Source organism: Mercenaria mercenaria, chromosome 6 (assembly GCF_021730395.1).
Source record: "Mercenaria mercenaria strain notata chromosome 6, MADL_Memer_1, whole genome shotgun sequence".
Lineage (NCBI taxonomy): Eukaryota > Metazoa > Mollusca > Bivalvia > Venerida > Veneridae > Mercenaria > Mercenaria mercenaria.
In genome coordinates, this window is record NC_069366.1 from 86,214,807 (window position 1) to 86,241,125 (window position 26,319).

General features: G+C 30.4%; 1 protein-coding gene across 2 annotated transcripts; it reads left to right on the forward strand.

The window, feature by feature from the left end:
* The first annotated feature begins 441 nt into the window (after positions 1 to 441).
* On the forward strand, positions 442 to 24,772 carry LOC123548316 (uncharacterized). Of its 2 annotated transcripts, none has more exons than XM_053546543.1 (4): positions 442 to 625; positions 22,084 to 22,341; positions 22,928 to 23,071; positions 23,599 to 24,772. In XM_053546543.1, exons 1-4 carry the CDS (start codon positions 496 to 498, stop codon positions 23,841 to 23,843), a joined length of 777 nt encoding a protein of 258 aa, XP_053402518.1. In that variant the 5' UTR covers positions 442 to 495; the 3' UTR covers positions 23,844 to 24,772. The 2 variants fall into 2 exon arrangements, with proteins under 2 accessions (XP_053402518.1, XP_045191421.1); XM_045335486.2 differs by lacking the exon at positions 442 to 625 and adding an exon at positions 19,592 to 19,776.
* The last annotated feature ends 1,547 nt before the right edge of the window (positions 24,773 to 26,319 follow it).

Genomic DNA, 26,319 nt, shown 5'->3' on the forward strand with positions numbered 1-26,319 from the left:
CAAGTTTTCCGGAGATACATGTTGTGAAAGTAGACTCTTACCCATTCTCCCATCTCACGACAGCCACGAGTTTTTGACAAAGCAACATGCCTTTTGACATTTTTAGTAGAGGGTCGCACGAGAAACATTTCTGTGAAGTTATTTAAAAATGCCTTTTGAAGTGCTCTATTTTTAGCACTTGCGGCCATGAATTTGACAATTCAGAAAACTAGGAATATGAACTCTTTTAGTAGATGGTAAACTGAAAAGGTACTCAGAATTAAAACCCTCAACCATAGCAAAAGTTTAGCCGCATAAACACATTACATTTAAAATTGGTAAGTGATCTGTCCAGTTATATATGTTATCAGTTGTTATTTCCGATTGAATATCCTGATCAGAGAAGATAGTGCGCTCTTGGGAGGGCCTTACGCTTCCTTGTTGCTATTTCCTGTTTTTCACTGTCCTTTTGAACATAGTTTCACATTCTTCCATCCTGTAAAACAGAAAGTAAAAATGGAAATGAAGGTGTTTCTTATCGTTTTTATTAGTTTACTGAAGTTTTCTTCACAAATGAGTGTTGAATCATTAAATTCCAGCTCACTCGTGAATGCAACAGAGACTTTGGGACTGACACCATCTCATTGTAAGTATAATTTTATATTTCGTTACTTTCACAGTGATTATTTACTTTACTACAATTTCGAGTCTGTTCTTCATGCTACATTCCTGAGAGCATTCAGAGCTTCGTTCAGTTTTAATTCACATTTAATCCTTAGTTATAGTTCTGTACGTTCGGAACACCTTTTTTTACCGTGTTAAATTTAATTATGCGGCTTGGTTTTTTAAGACTAGGATATATAAGAAAATTGGGCAATATAATAAAAAGATCGGGTCGTGTGTTCGATTTGTTTGCTAGACTGATCTGAAAAAGGACCTCATCGCATGCAAGTTTTCATAATGATTTTATGCGAAATCCCCATTTTGATTACATTTGAGTCCAAATCTGCAATGTTGCTTTTAAAGCAACTTCTTATAGTCAACGTGATATTGTTTATTATATTGTCAAATAAATGGTAAAGCTTGAAATATGAGCCGCGCCGTCAGAAAACCAACTTAGTGCATTTGCGACAAGCATGAATCCAGACCAGCCAGTCTGGTCAGGATCCATGCTCTACGCTAACAGTATCTCTAATTGCAATAGACTTTGAAAGCGAACAACATGGATCCTGACCAGACTGCGCGGATACGCAGGCTGGTCTGGATTCATGCTGGTCGCAAATGCACTAAGTTGTTTTCTCGTGGCGCGGAGTAGTTATATATATAGCGTTTTTGGCATTTTAACCCCCCCCCCCCCTGACCCCTTGTCCCTATTCTAAAAAATCCAATGCTGGACAATTAAAAACCCACAGGTTTTATCAAAGATACAAGCTAAAAATCTTTTAAATCTTTAGTTAAACCGAATGAAAACCTTTGGTTTAACCAAAAAAAGATTTAGTCTTTGGTCCGGACTGACCCCCTGACCTTTTGACCACTTTTAAAAACTGACCAATGCCAACCAATTTAAAAAATAAGAAAAAAACAGGTTTTCAGGTTGCTTTAACTTGACAAAACCTTACCAATTAACAAAAATGAGAACAAAATCTAAAAGTATTAAAAATAATTAACTATAAAATGTACCTCCTGTAATATTACTTCCGAATTTCTTATTTATATACTAACTAATTATACCGCAGTTAAACAGACGATTTATTGTCGCATTCCTTTTATTCAGCTGTTATTTGTAATAATCAATAAAGCGGCACCGGTGCATTAAACCAATATTTTGTTTAAAGTTGTTGATATGATAAACTTGAAAATGACACCGGTGTTGATAAATAGTTTTTGTTCAAACAGTTTATTGAGAATTACGCTGTAATCCGTCTGCACTTAATGACCTTAGTATAAACGTTTTGCAGACGACATATGTGTCAGTTTTTTGTTGAAACAGTTTATTGAGAATTACGCTGTAATCATAAAAATTTTTAAAAACATTAAACGTATAGATTATAGCTTTGTAATTTGGTGACACACGGTGGTTTACAATCAATATTATAAGTTAAACAGACGATTTATTGCATTCCTTTTAAGATAAACATATATCGAGGAGTTGTTTATACAACATATTTGATCTTATTTTCAATTAGTAAGTATAATTATTAGGGTACACATAGTAATTAAACCTTTAATCCAAAAGGCTGTTTCTATCATAGGATACAGTTCATCTGATATGTAGAATTTGATGTAACTGCCCATCAAAAGCATAAATGTTAATTCTGTAAATGCTGAATCGTCATACGGGTGAATATCAAACATTGTTCCTTGTTTTAGATAAATTTTTAAATTTTTTTCTTATACATAGATATTAACTTATCAGTATCAAAGTCCTCAGCTGCCTCAGCTGTTATATTTACATTATCAAATAATACCAAAAGTAAAACATCATCCTGAGGTCTATTATTTCGCCACCTAAATATAAAATGTGATATTGGGCTTTTAGTCGGTTTATACGGTTCACCCGGGAGCTTGCACCTTTTAATAAAATCTTAATATCTATTATATAAGTTCCGGTTTTTTTGACTATAAACACACCACTCAAAAGCATATCAGTACATCTATTTTATATTCCTTGGTTTATGCTTATAAAATCTTATTAATCTAAGATAATTCCAGGTCTTATTTTCAAATATATTTTAAATAGTTCAATCGGCCATATTTTATATGTTAATGTATCCAGGCACACGACGGTCGAAATACTTTTTCATTTGTATGTAATCAAAAGTATGATTATAATAGTATTCAAAGAGAAACGCTTCATGTCTCACTTCCTCTACCCTTTTTTCTATTTTCCTGTCTTTCTTTAAGTTTAAGAATTATTCAGCTAAATCATCAACTCGTTTTGTTGTAGCAACTTCAGAAGCAGATAAATTGTCAACAACACCTTTTGTTCTAGCTAATTGTGTTCTTGTTTTAAGAAAGCATCTTTTACTTCTATAATTTTTTTTCCCAATTATTTGAAATTTTTTCATCATTAGTAGCATTTCTTCGACATTAGCGGTTATTGCTTTAAGTATTAGCAGTAATTACTGTGGTATTAGCAGTGATTGATTCTCCTTGTTTAGCTGATATTTCAACTACAGAGTCCAAATCATTTATTATTTTTTAATTTTATCATTAATTTGATTATTAAATTTATTAATATCTTCTTGTAATAAACTTTAAGTTTACTTAACTCTTCGTACTTTATATTGTGACTTGCATCAACATTATTAATCAGGTCTACAAGTTGTTTCTTCAAATTTTCTATCTGATTATTAACTGTGTTAATTGCTTTAGTATTAGCAGTAATTAACTCTCCTTGTTTAACTGATTTTTCAACTACAAAGTCCAGTTCATTTTTATGTTCTTCAACTTTAGCATTAAGCTGCGTCATATCTTCTTGTACTTTTTTTGTAATAATTACTAAGTCTGCATACTTTAAATTATGACGTTGTCAACAATACTAATCCAATTTCGAATTTGTTTTTTAAAGTCATCTATTTTAGAATTAATTTCTTCTTTAAAATCCTCTAAAGCTGTATCATGATCATCACCTCTTTGTGAAGCTGCCTTTTCCAATTCAGATTTATATTCTGCAAGTTTATTTGAAATTAATTCTAATAAATCTTTATGCTTATTTTCAGTTTCAGTATTTAGTTTATTTATTTCTGTTCTGATTTCTAACTGATACATATTTTGTAACTTTTTTTCAGCTTCAATAATCTTGTCTTTTAGTTCTTCATGTTTAATCATACTATCTTTTAATTCTTGAATTTGGGTGAATAAAATGTTTAAATTAACTCGAAATACTTCTTTTATGTTATCATCTGTCAAATCTGATTTCTCTTCAAGTTCTTTAATAGAATCAGTCATAGCTTTCATTTCTTCTTCAATTTTACCTTGTAATTCAACTATTAATAATGAATTCTTTTTAAAATCTTTTGTTAATTCTTCAATATTCTTTACTTCTGCTTCTAATGTCTGTTTTATACTTTAATATCTTCAAGATTATAGTCATCTATTACACTTTGAACTTTTTATACACAAACCGTCTTGAAACTACATCGGTGGATTTATCTGGATTTCCTAGGTTAATTATTTTCTTACCTCCCATATCTAATGCTCTGTTCATTGTGTTATCAAGTTTCTTATTTCTGTGAAGATATGATTCCATGTCCTTTCTAAGCTTTTTGTATTGTTTTTTAGTAGCATAATCACTTAAATCAATATCAAATTTAACTTTACTTACACTTTCAGTTTCACTTATTTGTTTTGTATCATTAAAACACCCATCTATATATACCAGTAAAGTTTTTTCTTAAAAACTTCCTTGGTTTGTCATATATAAGAAATCATATTTTTGATTTGTTGCATTAGCAAAAGTATCACGATCTACATTTTGTTCATTACAAATCATATCATTTCTCGTTTACCTGGACTTTCAAATAAAATATAATGTGAACAGTTAATTCGAATATCTTTTGGTGTTTTATAGTAAGACTGACTTAAATAAATAACACAACAGTTTTTGTGACGTCCTTGAATAAAGTATTTTGTTATTTCATTTGAACTTTTTTATCTTCACATACAAAATCATCAAATATTACTACTTTTTGTTTTTCTGATTCAAGATTTTCACAAGGTTCAATTTGGTTGGGATCAGCTGAATATTCAAGTATTTCATTGGATCTACTTTAATTTTTTTTGCAATTTCATTTAAGTGATTTATTAAATCTTGATATTTAGATTGTTCTAGGTTTTTAGCATACAAGTATAATTTATCATAATATATAAGAGTTTTCGAAGTATATGCATTAGTGTATTTGTTTTCCAGATCCAGAAGATCCACATATTAACATTCTAAAACATGAATCTGCATAAAAGGATAAAATTGTTTAAAGTTATTGGATTTATCACTTTTTGTATCATAATTTGGAATTTCCATTTATATAATATTACATTATTTTACATTATTTTACATTATTTTACATTATTTTACATTATCTTACATTATTATATAAATGCAATCAAAACTTAATGAAATGATAATAAGAAAAAAATTAGTTGGGCAAAAGATGAGAAATCTTAGAGAAGAAATAATGAGAGAAAAAATAAGAAAAGCTACAAATCGGGATATGTATACTGAAATTTATAAGCCAATTACTGAAAAAATAGAAAGTCAAAAAGAACAATTATCAAGTCAGTTAAAAGCATTACCTGGAATTAAGGAGCAATTAGCGTTACTTCCAAAAAGTTTTGTTGATAAAATAAAAGAAGTAGAACAACAAAAATTGGCAGAGATAAGGGAAGATACTATGGGTTTGGAAGAGCTATTCCGAGAACCTCCCGAAGAATTAACAAAAAAATTTGAGGCAAATTTAGATATAAATATTGATAAAGATATAATATCAGAATATGGATTGCCTACATTAACAGAGTTAGTAATAAAAAAAAATAGAGATGATTGGATAAAAAAAAGAAAAGAGGTTACCGAAGGATTAAAGGTCTTTACTCGTAAAATAAATAAATATAGTAAAGAAAACCCAGATGAAATAGTTGAATTTACAAATGCAGAACCTATGACTGCAGGTGAGTATGTTTCGGAGTTAGAATTACATAGAGAAAATCTTAAAAGATACAATGAACGCTTATTAAAAATTATTAAAGACCCAAAGATATTTAAACAAGATGGACAAGGAATAAGATATCATAACCCATATAAAGTTTCACCAAATGGACAATATGGTAATTTAATTATTAACTTAAATAAACTTTATGGTCAAAACAAATTAATTGCTAAGGATAGAATAACTGGAAAAGAAGTAATTAACACTAAAGTAGATAATGATTTGATTGATTTGATTAATAAAAGATATAACAATAATAAAAAGCATTCAATTCATTCAAGAAAAATATTTAAAGAATTAACAGAAAAATCAGGATTACCTATCAATAAAAGATCTATGAAATTTAAAAAAGTAATTAGGGGACAAGGTTATGACGTTTGTCCATGTAATCCAAAAGAATTGGTTAATGACTTGAGTTAATTTGTGGTTCAATTGATGCTGAAATAATAATGAGGAACTAAAAAATGAAGGTATTAGAATATTGATGAACTATTAAAAATGAATTCACTCTTACCAGAACAACATGAAAAGTTATATAAAAATTATTTTTCCTTGAATAATAAATGGAACAAAAAATAGTATAAGTTCTGAAACAGTTAAAGATAATAAAAATAAACCGAGTGATTTAACAATCAGATTTAGTCGTTCTTTAATTTTAGATAAAAATAAAACTTATGTTGTTGGTTTGGATAGTATTAACACTATGACCTACTCTTGGCATAATATCAGTGATGAATATGACAATAAAAGAATTCGTTACAATAATGGTAAAGAATGGAAAGATATTATATTTACAAATGGTTCTTACAGTTACACAGATATTAATAATTATATTAGGGAAACATTAATAAGTAATGATGATTTTGAATTTAATAAATCAGAAATTGCTCCAATAAGTTTGGAATTTGATTTAAGTAGTTTTAAGATTTTGATTTCAATTACAGATAATTTTATGTTGGATTTAAGAATGTCAAATTTTCATACATTAGCTTGGATTTGAGAAAAAAGCATTGAGAAATACTGAATGGGAACTACAACACCGAATATAACTAACCTGTTGATACAATTTACATTCATTGTGATCTTATTGATAATTCACTTGTTGAGGTAATTCAGTGATATTATTTAATGCTTTAAAGTACTGCAGATTTAACAAAGACTTATCCATTTACAAAAGAACCACAAAGAGTTGGATATTCTGAAATTAATAAATATATTATAAATTCAATTAGAATATATATTACAGATGTATTTGGTAGAATAATTAATTTTAATGAGGTTGAAACAAGTTTTACACTAATTTTAAAAGAAATTAATTAAAACTAAAGTTTTAAAACTTTAATTATGAAATTATAAATTTTAGTTTTATATAATGTACAAAAAAGTTTATGACAAAAATAAAGGAATATTTATTTATGTTGATGCTCACACAGGAAAAGAAATCAATACATGGAACAGTATCTTTGATACTTTAACGAAATTGTTTTCAAGCGGAGTTGCATCTTCAATTGGCACAGCTGAAAAAAAGCTTTGGAAACAGCAGGAAAAGCAGCACTTGAAAGTGGAACAAAAAAGGTTGGAACAGAAGTTGGAAATTTAGCTGCAGCTAAAATTGTTGAAAAACTTAAAAAGAAACCTGCTCCGGCAGTTGGTAATTTAATTGCTAAGGAATTACAAGAAAAGAATAACAGTAAAAATAGTAAAAATAATAATGATAAAGAGGAGGATATTCATATGAGAATAAATAGAATATTGTCAGGATCTGGAACTTCAGCTCAACAAAAACGTATTAACAGATTAATTTATAAAAACTAAAGTTTTAACTTTAATAAAAAATAAAATAAAAAATAAAAAATAAAATAATATATAATATATACATGTTTAGAACAAAACAATATTGTGAAAGATATGAATTAACTCCTATTCAATTAGATACAGCATTAATATCTGTCCTGGGAAATAATGTTAAGCAACAAAAAAAACGGATATCACTTTACAATTAATGATAGAAGTTCATATTTTGATTGGTTTAATGGTTATTTTGAAGTAAGTTTTAAAGTAAATAAGCTTGCTAATGGTAATAATTATGATGGTAATGATCAAATTGCTCTAATTAATAATGCAGCTTCATTAATTGATCAGTTAGTGGTTAAACAAAATGGAAAAATTGTTTATGATTGTAATAATTTATATAAGGTAGTAAATGTAAAAAATTTAGTTGAACTATCTGAAGATTATGCAAAATCAACTGGAACAAACGAATATATTTATTTAGATATTACTGATACTGCTGAGAGCAGGAAGGATCAAGCTGGATATAATGAAGGTTTTGCTACTAGGAAGTTATTAATCCAAGGTGGTGCTGAGGCAAATACTAAAATTCCATTAAATAATTATTCATTTTTTCAGGGTTTAGAAACTAATATTTTACCTCCAAGTCAAATTCAAATAACACTGCAGCTGACAGATGATGATGAATTAATTTTTAGAGCTAATGCTGCTGATCCTGGTAGGGTAAATTGTAACAAAATTAATTCTATGGGTTCCACGTTTAATTTTCAATGAATTTGGTTTGATCTAATTACTACTGAAAGATTTACAAAAGCAAGATGGTCATACCTTAGGGAAATGGTGACACAATCAACTGATACACAACAAACTAATATAACCTTTAGAATAACGGCTGGTGTAACAAAACCACAACATGTATTTGTTTATTTACAACGACCTGATAAAAGTATTCACAAGAACATAACCCACATTTATTAGATACATTTAAAGTTAATGCAGCAAATGAAATTGCACTTTGAGCTCCTGTCGTCTTGAAGTTGGTAATGGGTTTTTTATCCAGAAACAGAATACACAAGTATATCAAGAATATATGATGATGTAATTAATTATATTATAAACAAAATAATAAGACTACCGGAAGTCTTTTAAATAGATCAAATTTTTATAGTATTTTGGATTTATTCATTTAACTTGGAATATAAAAAGGAAGTAACTACAGAAGATCCTAAGCATATTACATTAACAGCTAAATTAAATATTCCACCAGCAGCTAATATTCGTGTTTACGCAATTGTATTGTATGAAGAAACAGTTGAAATAAATACTATTGGAAATGAACTTGTTATTGTTTAAATGAACTTGTCATTGTTTAAATAAAATAAATATAAATTAAAATAAATATAAAATATAAATTATATAATGACATCAAATATAATGAATATAAAGTTAACCTTACAGATGGACAAAAGAAAAATTTAGCACAAGCTTATAATAATAAAATTCACATACTTTTAGATTAAAACATGAACAATTACATGGAAACTTCCTTTACTTTTAACATAAACACACATTACTCAAATAAAAAAACCGTTTTGCAAATAATAAGGGATCAGAAATTACAATTTTCAAAAGTCAAATGTCCAGTCAAGCCAAAAATTGTGATTTTTACGAGCGCTACGCTGGTTTGTTAGGAAAAACAATTCTACCAATGGCAGCAAAAATAACTACCAAAAATTTTAGGCCACCTCTAGGCATTGGTGCTTTATCGCGTCTAGCCAGTACTGGTGGATTAGTTAAATACTTTGGAAATGGTATGATTTCGATAGCTAAAGATCAAGAGAAATATATATCACCATATCTTACACCTAATCACAAGAAAGCAACTAGTAGGATCTGGATGGATTAAATAACACTAAAACAAAAACAAGACTGTGGTTTCTTAGGTATGTTGGCTGCTAGTCTAGGAATACCTTTGAGTTTCATCGTTTGTTAAGTGGGAAAAGGATTACAGATATGCGATTCTCAAGAAGACCTGTACAGACGATTCCTATAGTGAAAAAAAAATAAAATTTATAAACAAAAACCAATATCTAACTTTGAATTGAACAATGGTGAAAACAATTAAAAATAAAACTTTAGGTGTGTTTAGTAAAAATAATTTACCATAATTAAAAGAAAAGGAAACATATGGAGTGGAATTATAAATTGGATGACTTAGTTGGACCTGAACACATTGGGTTTGTATGTAAATAACATGTATTTCGACCCATTTGGCACTTCCTCCACCAAAAGAAGTAATTAAGTTATACCTAATGTAAAATAAAAACAATGTTCAATATTAAGACAAAACAAGTAAGCTTGTGGATATATGTTTAATCTTTCATTAAAATTTTACACGAGAAGTCACCGTTTTGTTACACAGTGATTTTATTGGTCTAAAATACTAAAAAATTTTCATAATGGTAAACAAAATGAACAAACGATTATCTAATCTTCATCTCTTTAACTACTAACGTCGCCTTTTATTTACTGGAATAATAAATATAATGGAAATTCAATGATAAAAATGAAAAAGTAAATAAACTATGAAAGACAATTAATAAAAAAACTCATTGTTTTTAACAAGGTATACCCAAGATACTGACATGGAGGATTATTTCAATGGAAAACAGTAAAATGTCTAGTCCTCGTTTAGTTCAGGGTGGTAATATTGTGGCCAATTAAACAAAATTGCATCTTAATTATTTCTTGTTGCATGCAATTAAATAGATAAAGGAAAGCTACAAATCATCAAATAAAAAATAAAGAAAGTGTAATTCTTCAAAGTTATTACATGGTAAAAAATAATAGAAGAAAATGATCTATTTCTCTATAATTATCATGAATTTAAAATGGATGATTTTTTTATATTAATTCGTTAAAACGTTACGAATATTCAGATTAACTATTTATGGTATTCTATAATTTCAGTTTTAATTTAAGAGCAATTTAAGCAACATAATTTAAGTTTTAATTTAAGAGTTACAATTTAAGTTATATTAATTTTAAAATAAAGCTAATGTATCAATACATTATCCAAGAATATATCTTTTATCATCACATAACATGATAAAGAGATTTCTTTATTTATAACATCAACTGCGAAAGAATGTGTTTATCAGAACGAATAACTTTTAAAAAGTGTGATTACGTGGGTTGAATTAAACAAAGTATCCTTATAATTTTTTATGAACTATTGTTTTCTTAACAACAAGTTTTTTAATTCCTTTACCATTTTTTTAATGTAACTTCATTTTCTAATAAATATGAATACCTTTTACTTCTACTCCCGACAAAATTCAACAATTACTACAACCGGCACGCTTCATCTTTAAATTTTCCAATACATTTTTTTATTATATATCAATAATCAAAATCTGATTTTTCGGGTATTAATCACTATTATCATAATAAATCTTTGTCTCCGTATACAAAAACCTCATATGCATCTTTGGTTTTTATTTCATAACATTAATGAATCAGTGTCATTAAAACAATAATTTTACAATTACACTCGTACTTTCTTAATATAATTATAATGCAAAATCATACATTAAATATTTGATAAATCTAGAATGCACATTCCAACATAACAAGCCTGTTTAATAACAAACTTCTTTATATTCTAGTGAATAACACAAACAAATTCCTTGATTAAACATCGTGAACTAACAAAGAAGGTTTGCTATGTATTTTAATAAAATACTTTTCATCATGTGTTAATTAATATCTAACACCCCTCTTACGTAAATTTCTCCATTCGTCTACCGAATACATAGTTTTCATTAACTTAAAAAAGGAGGTCCTTTTCAAATGAATTTTTTTGCTTTAGATCTTTTTGAGTATTAAAATCATCTATCTTTTTTTAACCAGGACTTTCTCAAAAGATAAATATGTTATGTATTTTTGTTACATTTAACCCTAATTGTGTATATAGTTCAAGATTTTTATAATGAATCTACATAATTTGTTTTGTTCAGTAAAGTTGGAACTAATTTTTTTTACAATTACTTTTTTTCCTATTCAAATTCTTTTTAATATTTTACTATATTGGAAAGAGCATTGATCTGGTATAAATAATTTTTTTCAGAGCTAAAGGATAATCATTGGGGTTTTATGTAATTTTCTTTGGAAATCAAGATCACATTCAACATAAAGTTAGTTTTATAAACCTTTGCAATTAATTTCTTGATGTTTTTCGGATATAAAATTTTAAAGTTCCAGAGGGTTAAGGTTTGACACATAGCCAACGTAAAGGTTATTGCGTCGAAGTACATAATGTATTTAGATTCTAATTTAGATTATAATCTTTCATATATTTTATTGTTTGCTTTATCTGTATCTGGTTTGAAATATAACTTATTCCTCCTCTCAGTCCCCCTTTTCAATAAAAAGATACATATCAATATCAGTTTATTAAATCTAACTTAATTCCAGTCCATTTTTACCATTGCATCCCAACTAAACCAGGACTACAAAATAATGACAAGGATCTAATCTGTAGTACTCTAAAACATATTTTTTCTAAAATTTTTTCAAATACGTCAGATAAAAGTTAATACGTCAGTTTTAAATATAGAACAATGATATTCTTCCATTGTTATAATTTTAAATTATGCCAAACATTTTCTAGCATTTCATAATTCGATGTCAGGATATGTGTGTTTCATTTAAAATTGCGCATAAAAATCTTCTTTACGAAGGTAATTCTGTTTTCTTTGAATTTTTTAAATGAAATCCATGTAATCATTTGGATACCAACAACCTTTTGTTTTTACTAAATTAATTCTTTCACAATCAAATCTTGAGATAATTATTTAATTCTGAATATTTATTTACTAATTTCCATTGATTGAGACAAAAATTGGAAATGAATCTATAAAGACCAAGATCAGAAATCATAAATCCATATATCTTTCCATATTGTTAGGAATAACATTAATTTCTTTTTTAAATTTTTCCTATTTGTTGCATAATAAAATGACCGTCATAACCACTTAAATTAGAAAAAAAATAACAGGAATTTTATGTGTTTGTTTATAATTTAATATTACATTCTGAGTGAGCACTTTCCTCTTAATTTTCCGTTATATGACAGAATCACGTACTTTGATTGAATCTTCTAATATACTTTTTCACAAATATGACAAAAACTTTTGTTTTTTAAATTCAATTTCATCTTTTTTAGACATTCTTAGTTCTTTGTTAAAGTGCTCTTTAAATATTTCTTTACAATATTCCTCTTCCTCAAGCATTTTTTCAATAAACTTGTAAACTGCATTAGGACCTCTATAAATCTGGGTTGGTTTAGTATATTTATCGTCATAACAACAAACAACTTTATAGCCGTAACCACAATCTATATGATTTTGATATGGTTCAGTAAATGAAGATTCAGTTGATGGTAAAGCAGTTAAAACTTTTTTAGTTATTGATTCAAAATCAGCATAAATTACAAAAGGTACTGCTAAACCTTTATGATAATTTTTAAATTGTACTTTACTTCCCTCTTTTGGCATTTTTACACCTTGGATACCATTAATAGCTAAACAATTTGGAATATGTTCATTTAATATTCTTTCTTGAGAAAAATGTTGCAGACAGCTTTTACAGAAGTGTTTTTTATGTTGATATTTTGTTTTTTGAAACATTAATCTATTAAAGTCTTTTATCCAAACATAATGTTGGACTACAGTTCTTGAGGGCTTACAGTCATCATCAGTTATTTTATCATTAGTAATTAGCAACATGTCACAGTGTTCTTCGTATTGATATTTTGATATGTACAATGGATAAATACTATTTTCTTCATAACCAAATATATTAAATGATATTTCATTTAAAACTTCAATTTTAGGTATTTGATTTAATGTAACAGGAAATTTAATTCCAGTATAATCAAGATCGTTTATATGTTTTTTTATATTTTGAAATATTTTGAGGATTTTTTTCAACAGGAAATTTGTAAGCTAAATGACACCATCTAAAACATTCGTTATCATCATTCTTTATATTTATTAATCCTTTCATTGGATGTTGTAATGGTTTTGGTAATTCTAAATAACTTGAAGCAGCCAATGGGCTATACTTTATCGTTTTATAATGACATCAACACTCTATTCTCCACCCTTCCTTCGAAACCCAAATTCCCAAATTTTCTATTTATTTTTCATAAAAGCTTGATAAAAATTTTTTTTTTTATTTCGTTTGTTTAAAATTTTTTCTAAAGCCTTGATTGAAAATAAGCTGTTTTAAAAATATTGTATCATTTTATCCATTTTTGCAAAATTTTTTTTAAACAACGTTTATTTTTATACCTTTTAAATTTTAATTTCAGATTTAAAGTTTTCTGATCTTTTATATTAAATTAATTGATTCTTTGGATCTTGTCTATATGAAATTTTAATTTAAAATTTCTTATAATTTGTTTTAAATCTCTCGTTTTCCATCTATATTTTTTTAAAAAAAAAAATTTCAAGCAAAAAAAAATTTAAAAAAATAATTAAAAAAAATTTTAAAAAAATAAAAAATAAAAAAATTTTTTAAATTATCTTTAAGAAAAAATAAATATTTAAATTTATATTTTTTCCTTTACTTTTGATTTCCACTTTTACTCGGTTTGCCCCTCACAACACATTTTTTATTACCCAGCTTTAATACCAAAATTCTTTAGATGCTTTTGTAATGCTTCTATATTTTTTTTCTTCATTATATCACAGGGGTTACAAAACTTTTTTAGGATTGTTTCAAAATTTATTTGGTCGGGGACAATCCAAATTTTTTCTCTTTTTCTTCTCAGTTAATAGACAACCACAGTCCCTTTAAAAAAAAAAAAATTTCTTTTACGAAATAAGGATCTTAACTTTTTGTAATTTATCAATACATGATTTTTATATTCATCGCTAACTATTTGACAAGTTTTGATTTAATCCTTTCTTTTTTTAAAACTTTCTTAATGAATTTTTGTTGGTTTCTTATTTCTCCAAAAGTGCAGATAATTTTGACATAATCATTCTATCTACCTTCTTTTAACCACTATATATATAATTAAGAAAAAAAACTTTTAAAAACACAAGTAAAAAATTTTAAAACGCTCTTCTTCTTTTTTTACTTTTAATCCTTTAAGTTTAAATTTCCCTTTATATCGTTTCAAAAGGCATTTAAATTTTTTTTTTTTCTGCATTTTAATGAAATTTAAAAAATCCTGAATAACTGTTTCTTCTTCTTATTTACTTTTTCCCAAACCCTCTTTTGTTTATTGTTTTTTATTTTTTATGATGTGCTTTTAAAATAATTTCTTTCGCAATTTTTTTCTGTTAGTAAATTGGGAATTACTGATGGACACCCACAACGCTACAAATTTGGAAAAGCTGGAAAAAATTTCTAAGCAGCTGAACAACCAAAAACACCCGCGTAATAATAATCCGGTACTTACTTCCCCCAAAATTTATAACTTTTTTTGTAAGCAGCAGCTAGTTTTGTTTTGTGAAAGTTAACGATCTATTGTTTCTATTCCATTATTAAAATTAAAATTTTTATGGTCATTTATATAATTATTTTTTAAATTAAATTTTTTCAATTCCCCAAAAGGACCCAACTATTAAATTTTCATTGTAAACCCTTTTCCCTTTTACTAAAGCTTGTTTTTTTTTTAAATCTCGCTAATAACTTTTTAATCTAAAAACTTCTTGTGTATAGGAAAAATTTTTGTTTCTAAAAAGAACCTTGAAATTTTTTCATTTTTTTAAATCTTTAAATAGTTAGTTCTGGATTTGTTATTAATTTTTTAAATTATAAATATTTTCCCCTGTCCAGTTTGGTTATTCCTTTTTCAAAATGCTTTTAAGTTTCTTAAACGAACTCGATCACCCAATTTTAAATTTTTTTTTACTTTTTGGTATTTTTAAATCACCATTAAAAAAGTAAACATACCTTTATTTAAGTTTTTTTCTATTCGATTTGGGGTCATTTTTATACAGAATGTTTTGGTTTTGTTATTTTTCAACCAATCCTCAAAATTTCTAAATTAATAAAGTATTATTTCTGAAAATATTTTTACTTATTCTTTTTAAAAATTCTATTAAAATTTTTTATTACTACAGCCTTCCTTTTATTAATTATGGACATATTTAATTTTTTTTTTAATTTTAAAAAGATTCAAATTTTTTATTATAAAATTCTTTTCCTTCATCTATCCATAAATTTACTGGTAATCGTCCCCTTTTAAAAATTATTTTTTCAAATGCTTCATAACAGATTCTCCAGTTTTATTCTTTAAAGGAATAACCCAAACTATTTTCTAAAAAAATCAATAAAGGTTAAAAATACTTTCTCCTTTATTATATTTGAAAAAACTGCATGTCAACTAAAACACTGACCAAATATCATCATATCTTAACAATCAATCTTCGTTTTATAAATTTTTTTAAATTTGGGTTTTTGTAATTCTTCTGCAATTCATCCTCCTGTATTTCCGGGGGGAACCTACCCCCTTTTTTCCCGTTTTTTGATTTTTGTCCGAGACCAATGTTATTTCGTTTTTATAGCTGGTTTTTTCACTAAATTTTAAATGTTTTGACCTAGTGACCTAGTTTTTAACTCCAGACTACCCATATTCGAACTAGACCTAGATTTCATCAAGGCAGCCAGTCTGACCAAATTTTATGAAAATCAAGTGTAAAATGCAGCCCCTATTGCAAACACAAGGTTTTTATTTGATTTGACCTAGTGACCTAGTGTTTGAACCCAGATAATCCATATTTGAACTTGACTTAGATTTTATCAATGCTATCATTCTGACAAAATTTCATGAAGATCAGTAGAAAAATACAGCCTCTATCGCATACAGAAGGATTTTCTTTGATTTGACCTAGTGACCAACTTTTTGTCACTAGATAATCCATATTCCAATTCTATCTAGATTTCATCAAGGCAATCATTCTGACTTAATTTCATGAAGATCATTTGAAAAATACAGCCTTTATCGCATACACAAGGTTTTTCTTTGATTTGACCTAGTGACCTACTTTTTGACCTCAGATGACCCATTTTCAAACTCGGCCTAGATTTCATCAATGTTATCATTCTGACTTAATTTCATGAAGATCAATTGAAAAATACAGTCTCTATCGCATACACAAGGTTTTCCCTTGATTTGACCTAGTGACCTACTTTTTGACCTCAGATGAGCCATATTCGAACTTGACCTAAATTTCATCAAGGCATTCATTCTGACAAAAATTCATGAAGATTAATTGAAAAATACACTCTCTGTCACATACACAAGGTTTTGCTTGGATTTGACCTAGTGACCTAGTTTTTGATTCACGATGACCCATTTTCAAGCTCGGCCTAGAGTTCATCAAGATAATCATTCTGACCAAAATTCATGAAGACTTATTGAAAAATGCAGCCTTTATCGCATACACAAGGTTTTTATTTGATTTGACTTAGTGACCTAGTTTTTGATCCCAGATAATCGATTTTCAAAGTCGGCCTAGATTTTATCAAGGTTATCGTTCTTACCAAAATTCATGAAGACTAATTGAAAAATGCAGCCTCTATCGCATACACAAGGTTTTTCTTTGATCTGACCTAGTGACCTAGTTTTTGACTCCAGATGCCCCATTTTCAAATTCGGCCTAGATTTTATCAAAGCAAACATTTTGACCAAATTTCATAAAGACCAGTTGAAAAATACAGCCTCTATCGCATACACAAGCTAAATGTTGACAGACGACAGACAGACAGACAGACAGACAAACGCCGGACGCCGGACATTGAGCGATCACAAAAACTCACCTGAGCAGCTAAAAATCAGAACAATGCCATTCTTATATAAGTAGAGCTTTATATTCTTGTAGAAATTCTTATATAAAATTTGACTTATAAACTTATTTGATTGATTTGTTTAATGGGTACAGTTATTGGGGATCTGTGTCATCTTTGATGCTGCTTTGATCCCCTGGACATAATTGGTTGAAGAGCCATAAATCACCAGGTGGAGTCAATGGTCATAAACCACCACCTGTTTTAGCTATCTAAACTTTGACCTGTTCGATCTGCAGGCTCACATTTGTTGTTAGCTTTATGACAATCATTCCAGTGGTTAACAAAATATGGAGACGACACAAATTTTAATTATTTGATCTTTGACCTCTTACGTGTCACCTTGACCTTGAACATAGTGACCTGTGCGGCATGCTCTGCGCATTCTTGCTATCTTTTTAAAAGTGCATACAAAGTTAAGCTTTTTGACTTTTGACCTTAAAGTTTGACCATGACTTTGAAAAGGGTGACCTGGGTTACACACTCTGCACTTTTGATGAGGCGAAACAACTCCTGCTAGTTTTATGAAAATCTTCCTAGGGGTAAGATGTTAAGGCTCCGAACGGACACAAAGATAGGGTATTTTACTTTCGACCTCCAAGTGTGGCTTTGACCATGAACCGAATTACCTCGGTATCAGTTTAATGAGGGTAATAATTTTTGGAAAGTCAAACGCAAGTCTTCACGGTGGCTGAGAAGATATGAAGCGGACAAGAAAACAGAAGGATATATAGGTAGATGGACCAGTGGACGGAAAGACATACATGACTCCAGTATAGTCCATACATATTTTGTATTTTGGGGTACAATAATATGGCTATAAATATATTGACTCAGTTCAGAAGTTATCAAGAGGACACATTTTCACAATTTTGAGAAATTAAAGGATCTTAATTAACTCCTAAGAGACTTATTATCAAACTTCGCCAAGATATTATGCCCATAAACATTGCGAGTGATGAAGTTTAGTGAAGGTTGGATAAGAATCCCTCAAGAAAGAGAGCAAACAACTTTTGTGAATGGCATTAGCCGTTGCAGGTGATCCAAAAATACTTCCGGTTTAAACCACCTTGGTAGCCTGGTGGCAAAGCGGCTGCTTCGGGAGTTGCAGGGCGTGGATTCGATCCGTGGCCACGTCATACCGAAGAGTGTGTACATGTATGTTGGATTTAATGTCGCACCGACACATGCTAGGTCATATGGCGACTTTCCAGCTTTAATGGTGGAGGAAAACCCCAGGTGCCCCTCCGTGCATTATTTCATCACGAGCAAAGACGTAAACAATATGATACTATATAGTAGCTTCCTCGCTTAACGCACAATATGCTAGTACTCTTCAGCCAGGTGTCAGGATAATGTGACTATATAAAGATTACGAATATGTTGTACAAATATTCCTTGTGTCTCCCTTTTTATTCTGGGTATATCTTTTTGTATTATACAATGATAAAGTGGAACAAAAAACATTTTCTTCATGATGCACCGTATTACGCTTTATCTTAGAACTGTATGTCCGATTTATAAAATAGGTTGTGAAATTTATAAAAGACACATTCAGTATTTACATAAATAACACGGCCTTTGTATACTGTCATATACACAAGAAACGAATATTTGATACAAAGTGAAAACAAAACCGATTTACCCTGCTGACAAAGTCTCCGAAACAGAAGGTTACGATCAATTCAAAAGGTTATCGATTTAAAAAAAAAAGAAGAAAAAAAAAAGGCTCATATCAGCTTCGCGTTTAGTACAGCTTCCAATTTACTTTTAAAAAAACTTGCTTGCATATTCAGAGGGGAAGATTTTCAAGTTTTCCGGAGATACGTGTTGTGAAAATAGACTCTTACCCATTCTCCCATCTCACGACAGCCACGAGTTTTTGACAAAGCAACATGCCTTTTCACATTTTTGGTAGAGGGTCGCACGAGAAACATTTCTGTGAAGTTATTTAAAAATGCCTTTTGAAGTGCTCTATTTTTAGCACTTGCGGCCATGAATTTGACAATTCAGAAAACTAGGAATATGAACTCTTTTAGTAGATGGTAAACTGAAAAGGTACTCAGAATTAAAACCCTCATCCATAGCAAAAGTTTAGCCGCATAAACACATTACATTTAAAATTTATAAGTGATCTGTCCAGTTATATATGTTATCAGTTGTTATTTCCGATTGAATATCCTGATCAGAGAAGATAGTGCGCTCTTGGGAGGGCCTTACGCTTCCTTGTTGCTGTTTCCTGTTTTTCACTGTCCTTTTGAACATAGTTTCACATTCTTCCATCCTGTAAAACGGAAGGTAAAAATGGAAATGAAGGTGTTTCTTATCGTTTTTATTAGTTTACTGAAGTTTTCTTCACAAATGAGTGTTGAATCATTAAATTCCAGCTCACTCGTGAATGCAACAGAGACGTTGGGACTGACACCATCTCATTGTAAGTATAATTTTATATTTCGTTACTTTCACAGTGATTATTTACTTTACTACAATTTCGAGTCTGTACTTCATGCTACATTCCTGAGAGCATTCAGAGCTTCGTTCAGTTTTAATTCACATTTAATCCTTAGTTATAGTTCTGTACGTTCGGAACACCTTTTTTTTACCGTGTTAAATTTAATTATGCGGCTTCGTTTTTTAAGACTAGGATATATAAGAAAATTGGGCAATATAATAAAAAGATCGGGTCGTGTGTTCGATTTGTTTGCTAGACTGATCTGAAAAAGGACCTCATCGCATGCAAGTTTTTATAATGATTTTATGCGAAATCCCCATTTTGATTACATTTGAGTCAAAATCTGCAATGTTGCTTTTAAAGCAACTTCTTATAGTCAACGTGATATTGTTTATTATATTGTCAAATAAATGGTAAAGCTTGAAATATGAGCCGCGCCGTCAGAAAACCAACTTAGTGCATTTGCGACCAGCATGAATCCAGATCAGCCAGTCTGGTCAGGATCCATGCTCTACGCTAACAGTATCTCTAATTGCAATAGACTTTGAAAGCGAACAACATGGATCCTGACCAGACTGCGCGGATACGCAGGCTGGTCTGGATTCATGCTGGTCGCAAATGCACTAAGTTGTTTTCTCGTGGCGCGGCTCATATGTTTTTGAGATTTTTGCCCTGTATTAAATAAATCTGTAAATTTCAAGCTGATTTTGAGACATTATGTGAAACACTTTCACGTGTCGATATTTAAATTAATACACATTGACATTTTGTTTTTGTTTTTATAAATTCCGTATGCCGGGTCTGATTTATTTTGTTTTATACTTATTTCATTTCTCCCTGTTTATCAAACATGCAGAACTACTGTTAAGATTTCATTAAGTTTTAAATTTCATGACTGTTTCCCAAATGAAGATATTTATAGATGTCAATGGTTGGAATACATTTCAAAAAAGTCAAATATATTCAAAAGAGCTACCGAATTAGCACGTTTTGCGATATTTTGCAGAATTGATAAAAAAATGAATCTCATAGGAGGTTTAATAGGGGCCTACAGAAATTTGATGAATTTTTCCTGTACAGAAATATATATGAAATCATGAAATCTAAATATTGGAGACTTTAATTAAACATCTGACAGTTGTGAATTTACTTTTTTTCAAATACTATTTAATGTACAGGTCTGCCAGCTTATTTTGAATATATGCTCTCATGGTCCAAGAATACCTGATAAATCTTAATTATGGTTAGTTAAGGACGTTACTTGTATTTTATGTAGAAATATTTTTGCCTTAAAATGAAATCTTTGAAAAGATGGTGGCGTTGCTGATTAAAAGAAAATAATGTTTTTCATATCTAATTGCGACATGCTTTACTCATTGAAAGATGCTTCGATTTTGCATCCAGGTCGACATTCGTGAAGTTAGCAGTAGAAAAGTAATAGCAGAAATACTATCATTATTGCTCTACTCCTAACTTCTCGCTGAAACGGTATAGCAGAAACAGCAGTAGCCTAATTCTGTTGTTATTGCTCTACTGCAAACTTCTCGCTGGCATTTCTATCTTTTCGCTGAAACGTTATAGCAGAAACACCAGTAATTATGTTGTTATTGCTCTACTGCTAACTTCGCGCTGGCATTTCTATCTTATCGTTGAAACGTTATCGCATAAACAGCAGTAATTATGTTGTTACTGTTGTTATTGCTCTACTGCTGACTTCAAGCTGACACTGCTAACTTCTCGCTGAAACGTTATCGCAGAAACAGCAGTAATTCTGTTGTTACTGTTGTTATTGCTCTATTGCTTACTTCACGCTGGAACCGTTATCTTCTCGTTGAAACGTTATAGCAGAAACAGCAGTATTTCTCTTTTTTATGCTTGTTCCTGCTCAACTGCTAATTTTACACTGGTACTGTTAACTTCTCGCTGAAAAACAGCAGTAATTATGTTTTTAATGTTCAGCTGCTTACTTTACGTTGGTACTGTTAACCTCTCTCTGAAAACAGTAGTAATTCTGTTGTCACTGTTCAGCTGCTAACTTTACTCTGGTACTACTAACTTCTTGCTGAAAACAGCAGTAATTCTGTTGTTACTGCTCAGCTGCTAACTTTACGCTGACACTGCTAACTTCTCGCTAAAAACAGCAGTAATTTTGTTGTTACTGTTGTTACTTCCAAACTGCTAACTTCACGCTGGTACAAGTTCCTAGTCTTTTTTTTTGCAAATGTAATAGTTTAGAAACGCTTTTTAAGCGAAGGCAATAACTCTCTGCTCACCAATATTGTATTTCAGTATATATGAACTTACTTTGCGGTTATAAGAAACTGCTCCGCAGCCGTGATGCGATACTCATGTCACCATGGTCAAACAAGTATCCGAGGTCCACACAGACGTGCGAAGTTGGAGTCCAAAATACAAAATATTTGGATTACAAGTTTGTAATCACTTTCAAGAAAATGAAATTATACAGAAAAACCTCTGGCATTTGTCAGAAATCAAGACTGGATCTCTTCAATGGACAATCGACTTATTCCATTGACAAGATTAGCGGTAAGTTTGATGAAGACTGGGACAAGCTATGCTCATAAGCCCATACACACCATTTGAATTATTTGACAAAACCACAGGCCCGGATACAGAAATATTTAATTGGGAGAGGAGAGAGCTGGGGGTTGGGGTGTCTCCAGTTTTTAACGAAGGAGTCACTGGCGAGACGCATAGAGCCGAATAGGGACAGGTACGAGATGGAGGTGCCGCAGCTCATGTAAAAGGGGTCAGAGGGTCTCCCCAGGAAACTTGAAAAATATAGGTATGAAATTGTGGCCTCTGGTACATTTGCGGCGTTAATGACTTTCTCAAAAAAGTATAGTTAGGCAAATAAAATCATTCGTGGGTTTGCTGAGTTTGGTTCAAAGTCCTGCAATTGGCATCCAGTGTGAAACGTAAATGAGTAAATGAGACCGGGTGACAACTATTTTGCCTGTCTAGAAAGTACTTCTCTGATCATCATGTTGTCAACGATCTTTAACAAACCATTGAATATTCAAAGACCTTTAACAAGCCGTTGAATATATATATGCAAAACACTGCATGCCGACAAAAGTTTTTATTCATATTGGTACTATTTTTGTCCTAGATGTAAACGGCCTGTGCGGAACTCATACAGACCACACTGCCTATGAAACGCGGACAAGCTTCCTGACACTGAAGTATACAACGCTCAATCTGCCTTCGGGATATGCTCAGGACTTTGAAGCAGTCATCACACCTTTTCACAGAGGTTTGACCATTTCTGTTTCTTCCATAGCAGTTAGAAATGAATATCTTAGATTTGTATATGATTTTAGGGACAGTTTTGGTAACTAAGGGCGCATGCCCACTTTCTAACTTTAACTTTCTCGGAAACCCTACTTGAACCTGCATTCCGCTGGATAATAGTTCGACTTCAAATGTTATCTGGGTTGAAACTTCGACCTGACTTTCTCAAAGCCATAACTGATAGTGTTTTACCTATGTTAACGTACGCAGTCCTGAAAAATATGCGTCGTGGGACGGAGGCTGGAGCGCTTTTGAAATTTATATTTCATACATGAGAGCAATCAGTTTAAAGCTTTAATTAAAATATTAACTTATAAGGTCCGTTTTTAAAACAATTAAGAGGAAAACTATTATACAGACGTTTGCTTTCACACTGAAATCGTCATGTGCCATTCTGCATTTTTGATATCATCAAAATAGAACTTGCATAGAGTATTACATATTCATATTCATTAATTCATCATTTGGAACATTTTTATTACATCACAGGTACCTGCAAACACGACGAGTTTAAATGCCAGAATGGAAATTGTATAAAGAACAATATGCTGTGCGATTCCTACAACAATTGTGGAGATGACAGCGATGAGGAGCATTGTGCGGCAATCCTGACCGTTGCCGTCATTGTCGGTATAGTTGTCGGCTGCGTAGTGTTTATCGCTGTTGTTGGAATCATAATTTGCTGCTGTTGCTGCGGTTGGTGTTGCGCAGCGTGCACATATGAAAGCTTTTAACTGCTCACACAAACCCATTTCAGTGCGCATGCGCGGCAGTGATTTTTCAACATTTGTAAGCAGAAAGAACTTCAAGAACATGTTTATTTTTGTTAATATTCAGTATTCTTAAACTAAATATAACGTGTTCAAAATGACAACTTCTGAATTACAGGTATACTCGCACATAGGTTGCCTACTGAATATGAATAAAATGAATGCCTTGAACATATGTTCTCCCATGTCTTTAAGCTGAACTGTAGCTTAATTAGGTAATTTCCAGTAATAAGCATTGTTTCCTGTAATAAACACAGAATCCTACAATAAACACTGCTTCCTGTAAAGAGAACTGATTAATGTAATTAGCACTAATTTCTGTAATAAGCACTGTTTCATAGCCCTGTTTCCGGCAATAAAAACTGCTTCCCGTAATAAACGCTGTTTTATGTAATAGACATTACTTCCTGTGATGAGCATTGATTCGTAAAATTAGCACTGCTTCCTGCAATGATCACATCACTGTTTCCTCTAATATGTATACTGCTTTCTGTAATGAGCACTGTTTCCTGTAATAAGTACTGCTTCTTGTAATGAGCACTGTTTCCTGTAATAAATAAGTACTGCTTTCTGTAATGAGCACTGTTTCCTGTGATAAATACTGCTTCCTGTAATGAGCACTGTTTCCTGTAATAAATAAGTAATGCTTTCTGTAATGAGCAGTTTCCTGTAATAGATACTGCTCCCTTTAATGAGCACTGTTTCCTGTAATAAATACTGCTTCCTGCAATGAGCACTGTTTCATATAATAAGTACTGCTTACTGTAATGAGCACTGCTTCGTATAATTAGCACCGTTACCAGAAAATATTATGAAAATAAGCTGAAAATTTTAAAACAAATCTCTATAGCTAGTGATCGGAATTAAAAGTATGTTTGTACTATGAATGAATATATTTTTGTTGTTTTTTTTTTATATTTTATTTTCTATTTTATTAGAACTGGTTCTTGTTCTTGTTAAAAACAATATGAGTATATATAAAAGCATACTGCATTTAACTTAACACCGTTCCTTCCTTTTTTAAATTTGTTATTTCACGGCTACTAAACCCTAGCGCCACCACCACAAAGTGGTGATAAGGAAAAGAGCTATTGGCATTTCCGTGGTGCAGCTATCACCGGTTTCAAAATGTAAACAGTTGAGTACAATTTATATTTTACATTACATTTTCGTTGATATAACTTATTTCAAAAATCGGAGAATGTAGTGCCGCGTAAGAACGTTTTTACTATAGGTTAACTGTAATTTTGTTAAGATATTATGTAAATTGTGGTGTCAAGAGCTTTTCTCCTGATTCCAACGTTTGTTAATTTTGACAACTGTATGCATTCCAACGAAATTTCGATGCATAGACACGCTATATGAACTTTATCGCGCATGCAAGTTGTCTAAATGTGTCTGGTACTCACACAGACATGCATTTGTATTAATAAAATCTCCCGTAAAAGAAATACACCAGCATTTTAAAAAGTGGCGGCGCTTTCGCATCAGAGATGGCGCTATACAACAGTGGTGGCGCTGTGGCGGACGGTTGGCGTTAGAACGTCTGACTACAAATAAGTAGTTTCATTCATGAGAAATAAGGTATGCTTACAGGGATTGTCATTTACCTATTTTAATTTAATGTCTTAAAAGTTATTTTAGAATTAAGAGAAGCATGTGTGTGAATAACGACTGAACGACTAATTTTTTAATCACATTATAAAACTTTATATATTCAAGTATTATGTAGACAATGTTTATCCGTTGCAGATGGGAAGTCTCAAACGAAAAGGGAAAAATAGACCTCTCCTAACAAGTTAAAAGAAGAACAATATCTTGCCAAGCCTTTTTTCCAAAGGAGTTTATTCAAATGAACACAATCATCCCACTGAAGGTTCTACAATAAGTACACATACTCCTTCAAAATACAGTCACTCAAAAAGGGCTTAATTTGTTCACCGATAAAAGTAGGTCATAAAACTGAAATCACATTCCAAATTAAACAAAACTTTTGAAAAGTCAGTTCACTTTCAAATCAAGAAACACTTTAAGATATGAGACGATTCTAACCATGACTATGAATATGGAGAAGTACTTGAAAATATTAGCGAAATGGAGGAATGCGACACTTAATTGTATTAATTTGGTGCACGTGAAGACCCTGTCATTAGTAAAGCAGATAAGTCAATTGATTCCTTTGTTTTGAACAAAGAGAAAACCATTTCAGAGGTATTAATAGATTTGCTGGATATACAATGTATTTGAAAAAGAAAATGTAAAAATTGAGTTTCTGTCATTTCAGAGTCGCGGCCAGGAAAATTCTACATACTGATGTAACATGTATGTAGTTTCTAGTTGTAATAAAATGATTCAATGCAGATGGTGTTCCGCTGATTAGATATGTATAACGATATATTTCCCAAGGGAAAATAGCCATAGGAAATATTATGTGGTGGAC

What these genes read in the sequence shown, in the direction of transcription:
- LOC123548316 (XM_053546543.1), top strand. Translation starts at nt 496, where the DNA reads ATGGAAATGAAGGTGTTTCTTATCGTTTTTATTAGTTTACTGAAGTTT. An exon ending in TTCCATTGACAAGATTAGCG is followed by an intron (nt 22,342 to 22,927) that starts GTAAGTTTGATG and finishes TTTTTGTCCTAG; the next exon opens with ATGTAAACGGCCTGTGCGGA. An exon ending in CATCACACCTTTTCACAGAG is followed by an intron (nt 23,072 to 23,598) that starts GTTTGACCATTT and finishes ATTACATCACAG; the next exon opens with GTACCTGCAAACACGACGAG.